The 23,053-nt window shown below is 37.6% G+C and overlaps 1 protein-coding gene across 1 annotated transcript in view; it reads right to left on the reverse strand.

The window, feature by feature from the left end:
• Nucleotides 1-399: 399 nt before the first annotated feature.
• The window catches only part of TBX18 (T-box transcription factor 18), a 28,911-nt gene continuing 6,257 nt past the window's right edge, over nucleotides 400-23,053 (reverse strand). Inside the window, exons 4-8 of the mRNA XM_028510648.2 lie at nucleotides 21,279-21,450; nucleotides 14,402-14,569; nucleotides 10,835-10,899; nucleotides 4,887-4,981; nucleotides 400-3,339 (exon numbers count right to left, since the gene is read on the reverse strand). Coding sequence (XP_028366449.1) covers nucleotides 2,615-3,339; nucleotides 4,887-4,981; nucleotides 10,835-10,899; nucleotides 14,402-14,569; nucleotides 21,279-21,450 — 1,225 coding nt within the window. The 3' untranslated portion in view covers nucleotides 400-2,614. The remainder of the gene's footprint in view (nucleotides 3,340-4,886; nucleotides 4,982-10,834; nucleotides 10,900-14,401; nucleotides 14,570-21,278; nucleotides 21,451-23,053) is intronic.

Below are 23,053 nucleotides of genomic sequence, written 5' to 3' on the forward strand. Positions count from 1 at the left end.
TGACTGGTGTGATAGCAGCAACCTCACCTCATCACAATGTCCCCTGGAATGTTTTCTCATCCAAGGGTCTAGAAGTGATCTGTCATCACTGGTCAGTGGTACAAGCAGCTCATTCTTGTATCCTTGCCCTTCTCCCCTGGACCTGAAACAAAACATACCACACTGCCCTCCTCACATTTGAAATTTCATGTGTTCAGCATTTGTCAGGGCTTTGCCCTCAGTGACATAGTCAGAGCACCAAGAAATTATATTTAATAGATGAAAAATGAATAAGAGGTTCATTTCTCCATGCCTTATAAATAGAAAGCTACACAATTTGTGTTTGGGGTAAGCATGTGTGAGCTTATTCTTGGAACAACATTTAGAGACACTTTAAATGATTACCTTCCAACGTCATAAAAGGGTTTAGTAACACACTTTAATATATAATTTCTCAGGCACTTTTTAATAAAATACAGATATATAATTATAATTATCAATGCATATATGTCATTTAATATAATGATAAAAGCCTAGCCATTGAAGTGACATGGTGATTAATATTTACAGTATAACCTAAAGGAGACAGCCTTTGTACAATATTGCTAAATCAAAAAAAGATTAATAATACTTGTGGTTTCATCTCAAATTAATAATAGCAAAAGGAAAATGTTTATCTTATTAATATATATGGGTATAGATTATCACTTGCATGTTTCCTGAAGATGAAAAACTCTCTTGTTCTCCTTAAATTATACTAAGCACTAAGGCTGGGATGTACTCATGAGGACTTTCCCCAAATCTTTGTCAAGCTTTTAATACCATACACAAATACCTCATATAGATCTACCTATTGGAAATATTTCATGTCCCTCCATGCTAATCTTAAATTTAAAAAAAATTAATTTGATGAACTGTTACAGAATGCACAAAGAAACTTATCAATATCTATAAACACAGTCACATCCTGTGCAAATCCTGTTGAAATAGTAATCCTCCAAAACATTCAACAGCCATGCTGCTTTAAAGTGAAGAAAATCAGGAGCTACACTCTTTCCCCATCTAAACTAGGGATGAGTTAAAGCAACTGTTTAGCGCTGAGAGGCAATCATATTGCTTTAGCTTGGAAATACATGAGCTATAGTGAGGCAATGGACATTGTTTTAGTTTCTCAACAGACATATGCCATTGTTCCCATCATGCATTCTTAGCCTTTCCTATTCATCTCATAAGAACTATCAAGGTTACTTGTTTTGACATTTTAAAATCAGGTATACATTATTTTAGGGGTTTTTGTAATCAATGTTTTCATTTTTCTGGTTTTGAGGTTAGAAATGCTGTTGGGGGTTAAAAGTTTTATAGCTCCTTTATCATAATTAGTATCTTCCTCCTAGTCCTCCAAGAGAGGCTTTATAGTAATGGGCTTTGGCCTTTGCACTACAGCCCCCAAAAGACAGATTGTTGGAGATAACCCCCTGAAATTCTTTATGGCGTTATTTAACACCATGCAGAATATATCCATTTTGGGAATGACTCACACTGAGGGACAGGGTTAAGGAGGGTGGAGATTTCAATTTGTAGGAGTTACAGGACATAAATAAGTAGCATAAATGCCTTTTTCCTTACTTATAGACCATGGGTCAGGAGTCTCAAAGCAAGATGGAAAAAATATTCTGAATAAAAAACCACACTATAAAAATCTAAGGGGTAGCTGACAATTATTATTCTTCTTGATTTAAAAAGATAAGCATTTCTCATTGGGATCAAAGAATTTGACATGGATTTATTTTCTCTTTGCCATTCCACTCATATATTCTTTCCCTAGTGAAATTGGAACTTAAAAATATTTATAGAACATTCTTTAACGGTCTACTTGATAAACTAAATAAAATGAGGAAAAAATCCAAAATACTGGAAATTTATTCTCTGCAGATGAATGAATATCTCTTATATGCTCAATGGAAAATGAAAACTATCACAAGCTTCTCCTCCGCCTTCCTTAGGAAAATAATTATTGTGGATTATGGGTTTTTACAGAACCACAGACATCTAGTATCTGTGATAAGAGCAAGCAGGAACACAAAAGCTAATCCTTCATGATTATAAATACTTCTGAACTAATACTAAGACTTCAGTTGGCTGTTGCATTTTAGTTTCTCACACTGTACCCAACAATAACAGAAATCACAAGATTCCATGTGCTGGTTATCAACACTCAAGTATAAAACTGTATGGAGCATTTTTCTGATACCTTGTTATAAGTCTTAGTCTGGTTAGTATCATTGCCAAGTTTTAAATTTGCTGTTTGGTTTTTGAAAGAGTCTGAGAACTTCGGCTAAACAGGCTACACTTATGCCAATACGCTGTGCAACTGGGTGAAGTAGAGGGGAAAACAGGGAGGGTGTGGTTTTTGTAGGCTTCGAAACTCCACATGCTAAATACAGCATACATATACACCATAGATAATTACAATCTCACCATGAGAAAGTAAAAAAACTCAGTGAGGCTCCATTCTCCATTGTATGTACATTTTACAAGCTACTGATAGTTTCTTTTCATATTGCTTTCAAAACAAGACAATAAAGAAAGAAAATACATAAGATCAATTCAAAAGTAATTTAACTTAAAGGCTTCATCAGACCATATGTGCAGACACTTGAGATGATGACAGAGTTAAGCTTCCTAGGGTCCTAGAGTCAAAGAAACTCTGCTGACCCCCACTGCTAAGCAGGTGCACTCCTTCCACAGGGGGCAACATCTGCCGATCGGTCATGGTCCCACTCGGTGAGGACCCCAAGAAACTTCCTTGGGAAGAAACAATTTTCTCAGGACTGGCAGCCAGCTTGGGGGATGTGGAAAAGTTATATCCGTACAAGGCACAGGGGCTGTGTAACCTGAAAGTGTTATAGGAACCCTGATGGGTCTGGTTAGCAGCAAAGGCGTTGCCCGAGGGTGAAGGCATGATGTACTGCAGCTGCGGGGACATCCCCGATATCTGCATGGACAGGCTGGTCTGTGGGCAGCTAAACGTGTCCCCATCAGCACCGCCCATGGACATGTTCACCGAGGCGCTGCTGCTCACGCCCACGTAGGAGGGAGTCCGGGGCGGGGCGAAGGTCTCGCTGGTCTGGTTGGTGAGCCTGTTGTAGGTCTCGGCCAAGGACGTGCTGTATCGGTTGAGGGTGAGGCCAGACCGGGCACAGGCGGAGTAGTCTGCTGGAGCCAGACTACACAGCTGGCTGGTATTGGGCCCCAGATGGAAGGCAGGAGAGGAGCAAGGGGAGCCAGACAAAAGATGAGGGTGGGTGGCAGCGACGCCATTCCCAGAACCTTGGAGTAAGGTGGAAGAACTTGCGTTTCCTGAAAAAGAAGGCAAAATGTAAAGAGCAACGACTCCACAGCCATCTTTTCTTTTCAGTTTTGTAAACAGGAGCTAGACATGGTTACATGGGGTGCCACAAAGATGAAAAGAAGACGGTTTCAGCTCCCAAAGAATTACAATTTAATTGATTTCAGATGAAATGTTTTAAACACAGATCCTCTCAATATTTTTGAGGCAAAATATCTCCTTAGGGAATGACATATTTTTTTATTGCAGAAATATTAGGACAATACCACACAGGATTTTCACATTAGCTTTCTCAAAGTTTTCTCATTTACTATAATATTATAAACACTGACTTTCACAGCAACTTTATAAAGCATAAATTTCATCTTACTCTGTATCTTGTTCCAAATATATAACTACCTCTTCCTTCAGCAGAATTTGCTCTGGATCAGTATATTTTCTTGCAAGAAAAAGAAGGAATTCAAAGGAAAGAGCTGAACTGGTCAAAAGCACATGGTGCCTCAAACTTGTCTTCAGCTGGCACTGAAAGCTTGTGTGCATCAGTGACTATACTACACGGGGCTTAGCTGTTGCAACAGGCAACAGTCAAGAACTTCAACCTTTTCACTTCCAACCAGAAACAGGTTGGTGAATCACGTGCTAACACAAGGGCAGATGTCCAGCTAGCAAACAGTCCTGTGAAACAGAGAGGGTGGTTAATCATGCCTCCAGTCAATAATGGTAATTGTGGCTGGCTCCTCTCTCTGGATTTGCTGGCAGGTTGGTGTCTGCAAACTTGACAGAACTCAGTGAGGGAGAGGGGGATTCCAACGGGCTGGACAGGTTGTAAAACCTTCATTGCACTAGTGACAATGTTTTATACAGCTTCTCAAAATAATCTAAAAGCCCAATCCAACCAATGATAATTATCTAAAACACAGCATGCTAAATTCTTCCTGGGGAACTGGGCAGGATCAGATGGAAACCGCCTGAGCGTGAGGCTGGGTTGGGAGCCCCACCTACACCGGGCAGAGGAGGAAGTGTCACGGAGGCGGCATTCCTTTCTGTGCAGCTCTCTGTAAAGAAACACTAGCCCTGGGCTTGGGAGAAATGCTCAGAGTTGAGCCGAGGGATGTCTGCCCAAGTGTGCCTGACTTTCTCATCATAAACACAACAGGAGAACTCTATCTAGGGGCAGTTCTAGGGGCAATTCTGGTGAAAGAAGAGAAGAAAGAAGCTGGCGAGAGAAGGTGAACTAGAACCAGTGATGCACTTTCTGATGAGGCACAGCTGGCACCAGATGACTCTGGTCCATCTCTAATTTTAATAGGAGGTTTAAAGTGAAATAAAGGTCATGAAATACATAAACAGCCTAAAACATCAAAGACTTAATCTAAGACCACAACAGCCCGTTTTCCTGGTCCATCACCATACCACACAGAAAGAGATGGATCCTATAAAAGGAGGATGCTGGTGATGAGGTGGCCACTGCAGGTATAAATAATGACACATATTTTTCAGTGCCTGAGCTTCCAGGCAGGAACTGACTGTCTATATGACTGCAAGACTGTGAATTTACCTTGCTTGGGAATTCCAGGAATATCTTCAAAGGTGAGAGTCCGTAGTGAAGGTCTCCAGAATGCATATGACTCCACAAGAGCTTCTAAACCCATTCTAAACAGAAGAATCAGGATGGGGATGGAGAAAAGAAGCTGTGTTAGGAGCACCAAAGCTTTCTTCAGTCATAAGCAGCTCAGAAAATACCAGTGGTATTGGCAGCATCCCCCACATTGGCAGGCTAGAAGCTTGGCACAGGCAGAAAGAAATGCTTCAGAGATGGGCTACCATTCCATCACTAGGGGCACAAGAGTATGGAAACCACCCAAGAAGTCCTGTCAATGTTAGAAAACAAAGCAGACCTCAGAGGATATTAAGCTGTCTATCTCCTTGGGCTGAGAAGTTGAGGTGAAGAGCGGCCATCCTAGCTGATGTGACTCCAAGACTCTGCTGTGATCCTCTCTCCCTGTTACATTACTTCTCCCTCTGGTGAGGAAGCCTCTGTCACAAAGGCATGTCCTTTAAAGCCTAAGAGGCACTTCTGCCCATTATCTGTTGCCTTAGCAGCCAGCTTAGAAGAGCACTCATCCAAAGAAAACTGCTTTCTCTCTCAGAGGCTCCATCTCCACCACATCCAGGGCAGCTGGGGTGTGCTCTCACTCCAGCAACAGGGGTTCTGATTGGGCAGAACTGGTGTCCCAGCCCAGTGCACAGGAGGATCGCAGGAAGGTGGTCTCACAGGGAGATAAGGTATATGGAGCTAGCCTTAGCATCAAATGTTTTAAAATCCCTACATACACTTAATGTATAGATACTTAAAGAGACAGGAAAAATTGGTTATGGACTATTTACATAATACATGCATACTTTTAAACAAGGGAAACTATTCTAAATATACACATACTTCTATTTATCTCCTACCATAAGTGATTCAGAGTCTTTCCCTTCTTATATCAGATAACTGAGTCCTCTAGGTTCTAGAAATGAGGTCCTTCATTCAACTAGACCATTCTCAAGACCTCAGCACTATTCCCTCAACCACCTCAGCCCTAAACAATTTGTTAATCTAACTAACCTTGTGCTTTCTGTAAAACATACGGCACCACTGTAGAAAACGACTGCTTCCTTAGTGTGAAACAGTACACAGACATCTCTTGTGATTGTTAAATACAGTTTTACTTAATACAGGTAATTTGTATTTAATGCAGATATTAAAGATAGATTTATCTTTAATAGCTTAGACTCAGTCTGCTACCTCCTCTGCATTCCCTGCATCTCTAAGTCATGAACTGTGAAGTAAGACTAAAGGAAACCCTCCCGACCACCACCAGAGTCACACCACCTAGGCAATACCTGTGGCAAAGATGTGTGCAGATAAAATCATCTCACATGACTTGCCCTTCTCTTCCTAGGTTTTACACATTGAACTTGCTTCCTTAGAGTGTTCAGGGTACAGACCCATTAATTTGTTGATTTCTGTCATGACTCCATAAGAAGCATGACTACCGCATCTTAGTGACCGTAGACAGGTGTGTATGTGTGGATGGGTGATGTGGTACATGCACAGCCTTGCATATATAAACCATGCTCATAGGAGACCACACATGGACCTGACTCATCCCTGAAATCACGGGTTGAGGGGGTTGCTGTTCTGGGAGCACTTGCGAGAGCCGTCACCAGTGCCATACAGGTGCTAGTATAGGGCTGCCAAAGGGGAGAGCAGGGCATGGAATTACCTGCACATGCTTTACCTGGGCTGCACTAACAGCAAAGGGAAGGACCTGCTTAATTTGTAATCAGTATGCCACAAAGAGAGAGAACTATTTAGTGGTGAGGACACAGGATTGACAGTCAGGAGAACTGAGTTGTGACTGCAAGCACTGAAACTCACTACGTGACCTTAAGTAATTGTTCTAACTTCACTGGACTTCAGTTTCTCACGAAGTGAGCATTATAATACAAAAGCTCTGAATCCTGTCCTAGCTCTAAAGTTGTTTGCTGCTAAGTGATTTTTCCCAAACCAGGCATCATATCTGTGGCTGACCACAAGCCAAATCCAAAATCACTCTACCGAGTAATGTTTTATGTATATTAAAGTATTAATTTGGGGAGAGTTTGGCAGCCTGCATATAGCCTGCATGTCATTTAATGCTCAACTAACTAAAGCTCGGTGCTGTTTTGCCAATTATTCTACATGTAGTTTGTACTGATACTAAACCTGTGTGACTTTCTAGAAACAATATTTTTTAAATATTAAAGAATGTCCAGATACAGTTTTGCATAAAACTGCTTTTTTATTACCACATAGATGAATTTTAGTAATCGTAGTTTTAAATATTAAAAACACCAAAGTGGTCATGAAGTGGTCTCCAAGGAAGTTTACTAAGAGGTAATTAATGAGGAGCCACTGGCCTTAGAACTCATTAACTATGGCGATGAGCATTACCGCATTACTTGCGTTAGCAGGTTACATACGAATCCATAGACTAAAGTCTTGGGGAGGAGTTATCGATCAACCCAAACACAGACCCCTAAGCTTCAAAGACAGGTTCTGAAGGTGGCATATCTACAAGTGATCTAATTTGGAGCTATTGATTTTTTTTTTTGAGGCTGCTGTTTCACACTGCAAGTTCCAGAAAGGATTTCAGATATTTTGCAGGAAACAGTTATAAAATATTTATTAGCTGAATCTGGACTTTTCTTAAAAAGCCTTCATTTTCCCCAGTAATGGAGACTTTCCCCCCTCTAGTTAAAGAAAAGATAAAAGGCACCTCCTGCAGGAGTGTAGCCAAGGCGATAATTTATACAAGATGCCTTTGAAAAATTTCCACATTTTATCACCACCCTAATTTATGCTATCAAATGGCCAAGTTTATTTAGTAAAATGGTTATGCTTTTCCTGAAGTATTTAAAGAGAAGAAATTTTTGTACCTTCCTGAGTAAAAAATTTTATAGGGTCAAACCTAAGACCTAACTGAAGAATGAAACTATTCTCAGCACATAAATTCTCTTTCACGTAGCAAATGTCTTGCAGGAGAGCTTTTAAGGGCTGAAGCTACTGATTTCTATAAAATAGGCTGTACAACCATAAATAGCCAGGAAGGGGTAATTTTTAATTAAAGCAAATTGTTTTATAAAGTTTAAAAAATCACAAGTCTGTGTTTATTTTTTGCCCTTCTTAATTTGTTTATTTCATCTATGGGGAAAAGTAATAGAATTTGCTTTAAAAAGCAATAGCAACAGCACAACAGAACCACAGGTATTAAAGAACTATATTGAACTTTTTCTCATGGGCTTTCTTCTCTACTAATATATAAAAAACATCACTCCTTCCCCAAGCCCTCAGCACCATTGTACCCTCAAAGTTTTAAATGTAATTCAAGTTCTTTTTTTAAGGAACATAATCCATAAATTAGAAAGCTTTTAAGATGATCAAATTTTCTCTTCTCTATCTTTTGCATTTATCAATAGCAAATGTTAAAATCAGATATTTTTAAATATGGACTACTGGTTTATAGATATTTAATACTCCAAAATGAGAACTGAAGATCTTATGTATAAGAAGCAGAAGAAATAATTTTACTGAGAAGAAAAGTGAAACTATTTCACTAACAAGAATGCTATGTATAGGCACAGCATGTTTTTCCTGTACTAAGCTATTGTTTAAACATTTGAAGCAAAATAAACATTTTGTTTTAGCAAAATTTAAAAAGTGTCAAAATATAATTCATTATTTGCTATATATCCATTAAAAACTCTGAAAGTTTTATAATCAGAAAGAAATAGTAGTAAGTACCGTAGAGGCCATGCCTACATACTCCTGAAACAGCCCAAGGGCAGGGAAACATTCATCGTAAACCCAGCATTTTGACCTCACCAAACAATAGACTTAGTAGTTGACTTTCACCAAAACCACTGATTGTCTTCACTGACCAAATTTTATTTTTCAGGAACAACTATAAAGGACACATGGGCAAAACCAAGGAGGGGTGGAATCAGGGGAGGGAGGTAGGGATGGCTGAGGTGGAGGGGGAGTGGTGGAGGGAAAATTCAGACAACTGTATTTGAGCAACAATAAAATAATTTAAAAGAAAACAAATTATTAATCCCCCCCCCAAAAAAACCCTCAGATGCCTTTTTATTATGCTGACTTTTCAAGAAATCTTCCTGAAAACTTGTCATATGCATTCTATCATTTCACTTTTACTTGCAGGCTCATTCACTATTATTATCTACCCAAATCTGCCTTTTAAAATATTTTTAAATGTATTGCTTCAGAAATGAAGCAGCGTATAAGCAGTGTGATGCCCCGGCATCAACAGCAGTGAGGTCTCACTGGAACTGTCCTCCTGGGGAGCCTGGACTGAGTCCCTGGCTGTGTTCCCTCCCAGCCTCAGTGCTGCCCTCCTGACACACCAGAGAGTTTTAATAAATGTAGTCTCTGCTTAAAAAAAGTAACAAACTGAAATATATGCAAGACTCTTAACTGGATAAATACTATTCTGCTATAACCAAAGCCACATGAAGATTCCACAAAGTGTTTGTCAAATGAGAAAAGGAATCTTCCTGAAGACCCTTCAGTTACTTCACCAGTAACCATCTCAATGACTACATTATTCAGCTTTCAGAACAAAGCAAAGTTAACCAGGAGCTAATATAACATAACAAAAGCCAGGCAAAATTTTCTCCACATTGAAACAGACATTGAAAAACAGAATGCATAATTTCAATGCAGCGAACATCTTAGCATAGGAGCATATGCAAATCTTCCCACAGAGTGAAGGATTTCAGAGACTGTTATTAGTCTTCTTGATCTACCCACACCAAGTTAAAGGCCACCCTCGAAGTAATATTTCCATTGCCTTTTAGTCCTCACATTGCAGTATTTAAACAACACCACTGCATAGAAAGATGAAATCAAGTCTTGACTGTATTCTGAGAAAAGGTCTATACCTGCCTTGTCCAATTAATCAGCTGAAAGACACTAAAAATCTGGGCTACTACCTGATTGTTTTCTTTCTATGATTTTAAATGACATTGTCTCTAAAATAAGATAATTGGGGATTTTAACTTCACACATAGACACAAACTATCAATACCAAGTTTTCAAGGAGTATTAGAATAATTTCTGGAGCAGAGTAAGAAAAATTTCTCAAATGCTTTTTTAAAAACAAAATGCTTTTAAAAACATTTAAGTCAAAGCCTTACCCTGAAAAGTCATCTGGAGAACGTTAGTCTGTTATTACTCTCTACTACTATCAACAGTTATTTTTGAAAATGTTGCACTGAACTGTATTGGAATAAAATTCTATCAATAAATTCAAAAACTCTTGGCACACAAACTAGGGTGATCTGCTTTTTGATAAAAGTAATAGAGTGGATTTCATTATTGCAGCTCTCCCACTTAGTACAAACACCATAAAACACAACACAGAAAAAATAAACAAGTGTGTGACTGTCAGCCGAGCCAAGACAAATTTGGAAACTGAAGAACATCAGCTCTCTTGGCAATGGGCAGTAGTCTCACATTCTAGCTGGAAATCTGAGGGAACAAGAGACCCCGCCATATTCCAAAAACAGACTCAGGAGATAGCTGTGACATCACTAAGCAATTTCTAAACCAAGAGCAGATGCAGAGACAGTACTGACTTACAATAGTGAAGCCCCTGGGCCTGCAAGGGCAGGCTTCATTGAGGCCCCTCAGAGACAGCATGTGCTGTACACCCTGAGAACTTGTGTTTTCACCCCAGCATTACACATCAAAGTTCACCTTAAGAATGGGCAGGCCACAACACTACATCTAAAAGTAAGTTATAACCAAGTCCCAACAGTGTTAACAAGTTTAAATCCTCATCAGAAATGACTTCAAAGCCATGCCAGCAAATTTAACTGTTTACTTTGTACTGGAAAATATACAATAAAAACAAATATATTTATCACAGTCAGATGTTCATGAAGCCCAAGACTTACCTGTTACGCCCAGAGTCTCGGAAGCCTTTGGCAAATGGATTTCTATCTATCTTCAGGCGAGTAATCTGCACAGTTAAAAAAAATCACATCGGATCTTATAAATGCCAAATAAGGTTATTAAAAGTGGAAATGGTGAAAGAACTAGAAATAATTCCAAAGGTAAGTGTCAGAGGAGTCTGTGGTGTTCCTCTCTCATTTCCCAAGTATTTTATTATCTTAGCAGTAAAGCTAAAAAAAATTTTCAGAAATCATTCAGACATTTACCTGCTATGAAAAAGACATTTCCCCACCCTTTATTCAAGCTCTGTAAATAAAGTTTGTTTTCCTTTTAATTTGCCTAGAGAAGGAGATTAAGAATAGTTTGTTGATAACTTGCCCTTTGTCTTCTAGTCACTCTAAACTAAAGCTCCTCCCTTTCACTTCATGACATACTTTAATCCTGTTTTTCTTAAGGTGGTGATGGTGGTGGTGGTAGAGGTGGTGGAGGTGGTGGTGGAGGTGGTGGAGGTGATGGAGATGGTGGTGGTGATGGTAGTGGTGGAGGTGGTGGTAGAGGTGGAGGTGGTGGTGGTGGAGGTGGAGGTGGTGGTGGTGATGGTGGTGGTGGAGGTGGTGGTGGAGGTGGAGGTGGTGGTGGAGGTGGTGATAGTGGTGGAGGTGGTGGTAGAGGTGGAGGTGGTGGAAGTGGAGGTGGTGATAGAGTTGGAGGTGGTGGTGGAGGTGGTGGTGGTAGAGGTGGTGGTGGTGGTGGAGGTGGTTGTGGAGGTGGTGGTGGAAGTGATGGTGGTGGAGGTGGAGGTGGTGGTAATGGTGGAGGTGGTGGTGGTGGTAGAGGTGGAGGTGGTGGTGGTGGTGGAGGGGGTGGTGGAGGGGGTGGTGGAGGTGGAGGTGGTGGTGGAGGTGGTAAACAGCTAATAACCAATTTCAATTTAACAGCCATTTATATGTCTGAATGTTGTTAATTTCCTACATATCTTCTCTTGCTGAGTTAGATCATTTACACTCCTTTAAGTTTTCTGCCTCTGTATTCATTTCCTTCTCCTTAAACCATCTTTACGAGTCTCATCTAATAGTTTTACTTTTTCCTCTTTCATCTGTGGGGTCCTGAACTCACCAGAGTACTACAGTGATGTCTAGCCACCACTAACCACTATTTGAAGGTTTTAGTGGCATTAAATCTTATATCTGTAGTAGAAATAAATGGTGTTTTAACTTTACAGTTCTAACTTATTGACTCATAACCAGCTTTTTGCCCACTAAGACCCAAAATTTGGGGGAAAATTTTTTTTACAAATGGTCTAATCATCTCCAATCAAATCATTTTTTAGTTACATCATCTTGAAATTAACACTAATAAACAGCATCCCATTTATTTCCTTCCAGATCTCCACTTTACCCAGAGGAGTTTGCAGCCTATTGTCTAAGAAGCACATCATGCTTTGTGTCCTGTGTTCCTTGGTTTAGTGGAATCTATAAAGTTACTAAACATACTTCTGACTGTACCACTTTGGTCAAGGGCAAACACTGTTGGGTAACACTAAGGCAAAGAAAGGCATCTTTGGAAAGTCATCTTCAGTGTCTGGCTATTGTCTTAGCCACCCCTGAATCAGTCATGTCACACCTGAGATACCTGAGTTCCATACAGTAGTGTTTTCATACATGGATAAAACTATATTATAAATGATATGAGGGTCTTCTTATTAATTTACCATGTATGCTACTCTTTCATTGAAGGAATTATTTATAACTCATTATAGCTCAATTCTGTTCATTAAAAAATGTTTTCAAAACATTAAATAATTTAAATATTCATTTAAAATAGTATTTTCTAAAAAAAGTGCAGATTTATATAAAGGGGTAAACAGAGATATAGCACAATTACTATTATCACTATGTTTCTTACTGACATCCCATCTATTGCATGTACACCATTTATGCTGTACTAAGAGTTTTATGCATATTATTGTTTCATTCTCATACCAACTTACATATAGTTATTATCTCAATTTTATGTTTTCTTTTAAACTGAGGCTTAAAAGCCTCAGCTTAAGCCTCAGTCTCAGCTTCCTATGATGAGAGGTTTCTTGGTGGTAGGACTGGGCTGGGACCCCAGGCTTTAGAGCCTCTGCTGTTAACCACCACACTAGGCTGCTTACCAATTTTCTGTAAGTTCTTCAAAATAGTAGCTGGGAAGTTCAAAAATGAGAATGATTGCATTTTATTGTTATCACGTTCCCTTTTAATTTTTCTACTCTCTTTAATCAATCAGTCAGCATTTGTTAATTGGTGTTAGTGACCAACATGTACCAAAAGCTCACTGTCTCTTTTACTGTATCACAGAGACTGGGAGAAAAAAAACATATTTAACACAGTTAATTTTTGTGTGTTCAAGAAAGAGAGAAAAAGAGACAGAGAAAGATGAATCGGGGTTGTTGAAGAGTCATGTACTAAATGACTCTGCTTTTTTCTCTTCATGCATTATATTTTTCTTTTATGAAAAGTTTATTTTCTGCACCTAACATATTTTAAGAATATCTTCCTAATTATGTCCAGCCTATCTAAAAGGTCGTTTCCTGTTGCTTCTTAAAAACCTCTATAAAAGCACGGCAATGGGAGTGTGAGAGTACAGAACAGCTTTGCTCATGGGACTGGCATCTCCAAACGGATGAGTGTGGATAAGTCTCAGTCTTAAAAGGGAAGTCAGGATCCACATCCACTAAGAATCTTTAAAATAACAGAAACCACAACAGAGAGATTAGAAAGCCTTACAAATTTCAACTGAGTTGTATGTAAATTTAAAGAGAAATGGAGACCTAAAATAATTATGCTGACAACTAAAATTTTTTTAAAATGTACCAAAGACCACATCAGCCTCAACTACATCTCTGTTTCTTATGAAAACTGGCCAGAATTGCATGGATTAAAAAATTGGCTTAATTCAATTCTCCACCTACTTGACATAGCCCTGAAAAGTATAGATATATGCTTACCTACATACACAAGAAATATTTATTTCTCAGAGTACTTCCAATTTTAGGAAAGGATTACCCCACAATTGCTGATCTCTCAGACTATAAGCATATATATCACCCTCTATCACAATTAAAACATATTAAAAGAAATAGCCCTCTTTGTATCTATCCCAAAATGACTATAAAGGATAAATTCTTCTGAAATATTTCTTGTAATACATGGATTGTAGTTTTAAAATAAAGAGCTACTGAATCCCATGCTCTCTGATATTGTACAATTCACTTTTTTTATATTGCTTGTGTCTATTTCCTAGGCAATACACACACTTTCTAATTTTCCTATGATATCATGACTTAATATTTCAAAATGGAAAGTAAAACTGACATTGTTGATCATGAGACACATTCTTGTCTAAAAAATATGCTCACTACAGTAGCCTTACTGGAGAATCTGGGATAAAGAATGATATGATATCATATATGACAAATGCTTTGTGACCATTCATATTGTTTAGACATCATAAAAAGGACAGATAACTTTCTATTTACATCTGAAATGAAAAGTCTGGAAAGATACCAATTCTGAGAACAATACCTGCTGATTCTGATAGGCCGTAACCGTCGTGAAGACAGTTTCTGGAAAGGAGAATGCTTTCACTCCTTCACCAGATGGCACAGGCTTGATAGGAGAAAGATCATCGCCGCAGTCTTTACGGATGACATGGACACGTGGTTGGTACTTGTGCATAGAATGAAGAATAATCTATGGCAAGGAAAGAAAAGCCAAATGTATCAGGAACCTTTGCCCAATCTCAACACTATGATGAAATATTTAATGTGTAAAATGTATCCCAGTTGGCAATAAAAATTTCCAAGGATTCAGAAATGACAATTTAATAAAGTATATCAAAATTGGAGAAGAAGGGCTGGGAAGTTATTTGTAAAATGTGCATAAAAATACACACACAAAAAATCATTATTTTGATGCAACCCTGTGTACAACCATGTGAACTTAACCTCAAATTCCTAAGTATTTTACCTATAATGAGCTGAATGGAACACAGAGTCCAAACCAATAAAACTAAAAGTGAGTTTGAAATGATTATTTAAATTCCACCACACCCATCCCCTAAAAGAGTAAGTATTTGCACACCAATGTTTTCTTAAGAGAGCAGTCTTCCTCTATTAATGACTGCAATATGTCTATTTAGGAGCAAAGGGAATGTTAAAGATAGCCCAGGGTCTGCCATATGTGCAGCCTGCAAAGTCTCTGATTTGTCTGGAGAGCCCCGTGTCCATGCCTCCATCACAGCAAAGCTTCCAAAACCCAGACACCTGGGGATCAAAAAGCTGGCATTCTCAGACTGTTGGAGGAATCTTATCATGTGCTTCAACTCCATTCTACCTTCTACCCACTCATGAGAGTTCATCCTAAGGAAATATTTAAAATCCAGAAAAGCATTCCATTACAAAGATGTGCAGTGAACCATTTATAACAGTGGAAAAACTATGAAGCACTTACATGAGTAGATCGCTTAGGTTAATGAAAGGCAACATACTGGATATGGTATTATTCAGTCATTTCTAATTACTGTTTAGTACAATTTTAACCACATTATAAATTCTTCTTTTTAAATCTTACATGATAAAAAAGGATCCAAGTTGTTTATAAACTTACCACAACTATATAAAAATAGACAGTAAAAAGGACCCATCCAAAGATCTGAATAGTGATCATCTCTGGATGATGGGATTATGGTGAATTTATTGTTCTTTATAGGTTTTATGTTTTCAAGGTTGAGGAGGTGGGATAAAAGAACAGCCTCATCCAATGAGGTTTTCTATTTGCTGCTGAGACTCTATTTTCAGATATTCATTAATGAGTTTAGTTAATAAGCCTCTATCTTTCCTTAGCTATGTGATTTGAATTCAGGTTTTGGAGTGTTAGGGGCACTTATTCAGAAGTCTTGGAAAAACACAGTGGTTGACCTGCCTTACGCTTTTCAGAATTCAGGTAGTTCAATTCTGGCATTAACCAGCATTTTTTAGTTTTGTTTTGTATTTTTACTCTAAAATAGCCTTTCTATCCATAGAGCAGGTACCTGGACAGCAGACATGCTTCAGGGAGGGGCAGCATAAGTATGAGAGGAGCAGGAGAGGGCATGACAGCCCCTGATCACCTGGGGACACACACACAAATTTGCAACCTCTGGAGAAGTATCTTTCCAAGGCTAAAAAAGGACAGGATTTCAGCAACCCTTTAGTGCTCACAAAGAGCACCATGTGAAAAGGACCCAAGGCAGAGACAACAGGGGCTGTGGCTGGGAGGGGGTGGGGATTGTGTGAGGTGGGGGCGTAGATAGAGTTGGGGAGAGTAATGGGCTAAAAATGGGGACAGCTGTAATTGAGCAACAATAAAAAAATAAAATAAAATAAAGTAGATAATAGAGTGTGCTACTTGTAGTAAGGATAAGTATTATTTTGCAAAATATTCTTTTCTGTGTATGTACGTGCAATAGGTCATAACATGAAATGTGTCTCTGGTTGTGAGTCAGCTAAAAAGTCTGAAAAACACAGAAGCAAGATTTAATTCTAGTGATCAAAAACTTCCAGCACAGAAGACTGTAGAAAATTACTTCACATTAAACAAATAATACATGCATAGCAAATTTCAGAGGACTATAATGAACTGACTTGAAATGAAGGAAACAAAAACTCATATGAGTTTCTGTTTATCAGTCAATGAAAAGGTTTTTGTTTTATGAAGACTTTGTTTTCTCAAGCAGATTTCTCCATATAACTATACCCCTATCTGCACATTAAAGGACAGCTGCCAATAACAATCTAAAGATTAATGAAGCAAAATGTAATTTTCAATATTACTTGGAAGGTTTTAGGGAATGTTAAACAAGCCTCAGTTCTTCTTATAACACTGCATTTTAACACAAACTTATAATGATGAATTGTCTATAATATTTTGCTGATTTAATAGAAGAAGTAGAGCAAAGAGAACCATTGGCCTTGTAAACAAGGAGACTACAATGATATTGCCCATCACTAAAACTCAAATAATTACATCTGATCTGCATGTTTCATGTTCTCTGTTCTGTTTAGAGGGAGGATCTCTTTTCTTTGTTATTGCCTAGTAGTGCTAATATCACATGGGCCTATGTCCATAATACAGATGCAGCTTTGCAGATAATACACACTTTTTTTTAACTTTTAAGACACTAGTCTTGAGTCAAGAGAAGCATGCAGATGGGTCTAATCTGATGGGTCTAAAGTTCCCATAGTTTGACAGATATGCCAGCTGAACCTTCTAAAACAGCTCAATAGGCAAACACTACCTGCTGATTCTGGAAATTTTTCTAGATGACCTAAGTATCAGTATTGCAACAAGTCAAGCAAACCACCAAGAAAGAGCAGATAACAAAAACTTGACTCCCTGTATTTTTGGTGATACCAAATATTGAATCAATTTAAATAGTAGGGGTCAATGCAGGACACCAAGTTGCAAACTCCATAGCAAGGCGACCTTGGTTTTGTTTCAGGCATGATGTTGTATATAAAGCACTCCTTACAAATATATACTTTCAAATCCATCAATTCATTTGGTTCACACAAAATTCTCTGGGAACTGGGAGCACAAAAAAAGAAAAGAAAAAGAAAACTAAGCCTCATAGAGCCAAAGTGACTTGCCCATGAACATGAATGTGTTGGACCTCTAAGTTGTTTTAAGTTCTTTCAGCTGAGGAGATCCTGGCACTCTCCTCTGTAGTATCTTGCTTCTCCACCGCATTCTCAAGCAGAAATGAGAATAGGGTGAGGACAAACTTAGAGCTAGGCTGCCTCTATATCACTGAATCCTCAGCGGCTAGGAAAACAGACCCTTTCACAGGTACCCTGGCTGTGGGCGTGCTTCCTTCCAAAGCACTGTGGGTACAAGCCCAGCTGAGGTTTCAGGTGCACCTGTTAAATGTGTTCTAATTCTTCAGGAAAATGATCATCTAAATGTTTCCCTCCAGACAGCAAATTCCAGATGAGTAGGAAAACATGCACATGGTGAGAAGGAAATACCCCACCCAAGCACATTAACCATCTGCACATGGGTAGCCCAAGGACCAGTCTTGTTTTGCATACAGTCCAACATAAATCTGGCACTAGATTCCTCAAAGACCAAGTAGGGATTATAAAGTCTTCACAACATTCAAAGATTAGCTGTGGAGCAGTGGGATATTTCCACTCTAGATTCTCACCAATATTCCTCTCCAAACAATCCCTGGTATTTGGAAAGATGAAAAGTCACTTTGGGGGAAACCCAATGACACATAATCTCAGATCTCATGCAGTCCTAGGTCCAGGCCCTGTGAAAATTTATTTCTGTAATCACTCGAGGTTTAATAAATTTTTGGGTCTGCATGGAGGTCTCAAGCCACTATGTTGTACACTTGTATATCTTTAGCAGAGTAAAGCTGGGAACTGGGAGCACACACACACACACAAAAAGAAAGAAAGAAAGAAAGAAAGAAAGCAATTTAGGAAGCAAATTAGAAAATCACTTCTCTATGCATTCCTTAACTGTTGATAATTATGCTAATATCTCGGAGAATTACAAGATGGACAGTGATAGTGCATTATAAACAACAATAAACAGTAGTCTCACTCTGAAGAAGGCAAAAAAAAAAAAAGAAAGAAAATCACTTCTCATTTAAATCTGCAGCTTGATTAGTTAGAGATTAGTATCACTTCCTTTACAACTGGGGGAGGGAGCCCTCAACCAGACCAGGGTGGAAGGGTGATTGAGTCCCTGAAAGGTCCCTGCATGAGGAAAGGGACTACTGCATTTAAAAGTCACACCACAATGGTACTACTGTCTTCTTAGACCCAAATCACATCAACAATAGAATAAGAAACAAATTCCTAACCTCTAACCTAAACTCACTAAGGTCATCAAACTGAGTAAATAAACACAACAGACACAGTCTTCAGGAAGCCTCCCCAGTCTCTCCTGGCTGGAACACTGTGGCATCTGTACTTCTCTCAGCTGACAGTATGTCTTCTCTCCCCAGCTAGGCTTAAAGATCACCAAAGGCAGAGACTATGGCTTTTTACCTCATACTACATTTTACAAAGTCTTCAAAAATATCTTTTTTAAAATAAGTAACGAAAAAGAGCATTTTCCCTCCTACATTCTCCTCTAGTACCAACTGATACACACATTTTTATCATTTGCAAAGGCAATTTCTTTGCTTCCAAAATGCACAGGTATATATCTTCCCCTCCCTATTCCCCATACACACCAATTACCTCCCTTAAAGTATTACATCCTACCACAACCTCACAAGAAAAATTTCACTGGTAGATGACACACTTATCTGGATTTTGCCTACTTTCTGCAATGTTTTTGTTTTTCTTAATAGTAAAATATAAGTATTTAGTTATAAACAACTGCATTTCAATTTGTAATCTTTTGCATTTTAAACAAATGCTGTGTGATCATTGTATGTGTCAACCTGGCTAGGCCATGGTACCTATGTATTTCACCAAACACCAGTCAGAATGTTGCCATGATGGTGGTGGTGGTGTTTGTTTGTTTTTTAGATAAACTCAACATTTAAATCCATAGACTTTGAGTAAAGTAGATTACCCTCCATATTGTGGGTGGGCCTCATCCAATCAGTTGAAGGCCTTAAGAGAAAAAGACCCAGGTTCCCCAAGGAAGAAGGAATTCTGTCTCCAGACTGCCTTCAGACTTGAGCTACAACATCAGCTCTTTCTTGGGTCAGCAGCCTGCCAACCTACCCTGCAGATTTTGAATGTACCAGCCCCCAAAATTGCATGAGCCAATTCCTTAAAATGAGACTCATCTGTATATTTAAACACATCCTATTGGTTCTGTTTCTCTAGAGAATACTGTTTTAAATAAAGTCTAGTGAAATTACAAAGTTAAAATTATACAAATAAATTACTAGATCTATATTAATACTATAGACTTTAGATACTAGGTATAAAGCCAGTAATCTGATCTGAATTAGAATTATAAAAATGACTATATTAATTTAAACTATTAAAGGGTATTTATGCCATATCTATGACAGTATAGCATTTCTAGACCAAATTATCTCTTTAAAAGATATATACTCAAACTGTTGAACTCAGTAAAGTGGAGTATTTAAGCTTTTTAAAACAAGTAACACTTAATAACATTTATTTTTAAACTTTTTATTCCCAAAAACATAAAAGATCTTTCAATATGTTACCAGCATCTTCCAATGCTGGCAGCATATCACAGTCAGTTCTCTCAATGAGACAGAAGTAACCAGTGTTTCACTGAAGTCAGATGAAAAATAATTGATACCACTTGATTGTGCAAATAAAAAAGAAAAATGAAGTAATGCACTAAAATGTAGGGCATGAAGTTGGATTCAGAAGTAAAATGCCACCTTTCCAATTCTATTTTAAATCATAAAAGGCAACAAATAAACAAAAACCCTGGCAAAGTGAGATAGATGCATCTGAAAATCTAGATACTGCCTTTGTACCACGATTAAATTTATACTTGAACATTTTCATTAAGGTTAATTACTTAAGTTATTGTCTAGCAACTTGCAAATCATATCCTGTCATCATAGTATTACTAGTTTATAACAGTTTGCAGTTTTGTTTTAAACGATTGCTCATAAATATGCTATCTTTGTCACCCCTTTGAGAAATGAATTAGTTGATATTCATTTTATGTATAATATACTAGTCAAAAGGCATTTTAATCTGGAATCAATCAAAACCCTCTCAAATAACAGAAACCCAACAGAAATACTAACTTTGAATGGAAATCAGCATGTATCCAGAGTTACTTACTTATTAAAACAATAATGTAGAAATATTGCCTATGAACAATAATGCATAAAAATTAAATAAGGTGTTAAAATGACTATTATTGGAATGATTGACTTTGACTTACATACCATATTTCAGCAGTTTTAAGACTAAAAGGAATTATTATTTTTACATATTTTGACACATTAGATGTCATTAGAAAACAATTAGGAGTTTTCAGCTGGAACATTATTGAGAAGCAATGAGTCTCAACTGGGAAAAAGGCCACATGGAGGCAGGACGCAATAAATCATTATTCCAGTTAAACAAATTGTATTCATATTCAGAGTATGACAATTAGCACCTCACAGGAGTTCAAACAAATGTCTTGGTTGAACAGTCTGCCAGGGTTCTTTCATTTCAGCACAAGTGCAATATCTAGCTTTAATCTATTAAATGCTTCATAGGATACTCTGGCCACAAGCACAGTCTCTAATGCAATTATAACCTTGATTTTGCACAGCTTATAATACACATGCTGATCAACCAGGAGAGAAATATTATTGATTTAGAAAAGTTCATTTCCTGCAGTCTGGCACAGTATGGATGTGGGTGCACCATCCAACGGCAGTGAATTATGGATGCCAGCTACTCACATGGCCTTGGTCATCCAGTTCATTGTTGGTGAGCTTGAGCTTGTCAAAGCTGATCACTTGTCTCATCCAAGTCTCTCCTGAGGCAGGCGAGTCTGGATGAATATACACCCGGGGTGGCACCGGGGAGTCAGCGTTTCCAGCCACCATCCACTTGGAGCTGTGGTAAACATACCTGAAAGACAATGGCGAGGCTCAGTGTGTGGACTGTTGTTTTCTTGGAATTTCCAACTCAGTAGAATCAGACAAAGTTTTAAATCTAAAATACAATGATGTGCTCTTTACATCCAATGCATATAAAATAAGATTTTGACAACTTTTCAAAAACTCTCTGAGTCAGCAGTTGGCCTACTGACCACAAAGTGGTGTGTTAAGGGCTTAGTGAAAATATGCATACCATCACCACCATAAATACAAGTATCCTGATTCTCAAGAATCACACTCATTCATGTTAGCCATTCTGTCTATGTTCTGATATTTTCCATTTTTCATCTGGAGAGTCAATTGACATGAGCAACTGTTAGGTTGTCAAGCTCACCTTTAAGTGAATCTCAAAAATACATGAAAGTTATATCTAGAAGTGTCCCACTTCCTTTATCACTTCCCATTTTAGGCTTATGTACAGGTTGATGAAGTAGATAGCAGAAAGGCATTGGGAAATTGTTAGAAGTTTCAGTAACTTTTATTTTCAGAGCAAAAAAGTTTTATCTATTATCATTTAGAACTACTTTTTCTAATTCCATTACACTATAAACTAAGGATAAAGTATTCAGTTTAATTTTAGAAGTTTGTATAATCATAAAATGTAGAATTTTATCTCCATATTTCTCTTTCTTAACTGTTGTAAGAAAATTCTGTAAATAGCTTTTAAATACCACTAATTAAAGTATACGTAAAACTTTGAAAATTATGGTATATGTAATATTACTCCCCTAATTATGAGACAAAACATCCTATTCTGTTTGTGTCAAAAATATTGACTCTAAAAATAATACATTTAAATCACAATGCTTCAAGTAATAAAATCATAATATTTAATTCTATTCAGATGATTGTTTATTAGTGTTAACTAAAATACACTGATTCAAAAACTAGAAACTAGTATGTCAATGACTGACTTAGAAAAGGATAGAAAATAAAATTACTTTGTATACTTAGGTGTTTTTATTACATTCGTGTTTTAAAATATGACATAAAATATAAAGCAACAATTTACTAATAGTCTCAGAGAATTCTACCTGTGTAGTATATAGATTTCTTTTTAAAATAGCATGAAATATTTTCATCACATCTCTGGTAAGACCCTCAGTTTCAACTATGGTCACATATTTCATTCTATTTTGAGCTCAATATGCCTTCTATTCTTTAATTCCTTTTCTTGGATAAAAAATACATAGTCACAAAATTAAGAACAAGTTTTTTTAATTCCCTTTTTTTGGTACAGTGTAATTTCAATAAATAAGTTCCTAAGTGCATAGGCTTTTTTGAATATTAATTTTACATTCCTATAAGTCACAATCATTTTTACCTTGACAACATAGTGTTCTCTGATAGCAGAGAATAAGCCAATTTTTTTTTCTGTTAGGGCTAAAAGCACTAACAGAAAAGAGTTGGAAAATCAAATGCAAATCTTAGAAATACAACAACAACAAGAACAACAACAACTGCACTATGGACAGAGTTATTACCAAAATAAATAGAGTAATATGCTCTATCAATTGAAAAAGAATGCATATTGAACAGTTTAAAAACCTATACCCACTAAGAGAATAAATGTT

This window comes from Phyllostomus discolor, chromosome 4 (assembly GCF_004126475.2).
Source record: "Phyllostomus discolor isolate MPI-MPIP mPhyDis1 chromosome 4, mPhyDis1.pri.v3, whole genome shotgun sequence".
NCBI lineage: Eukaryota > Metazoa > Chordata > Mammalia > Chiroptera > Phyllostomidae > Phyllostomus > Phyllostomus discolor.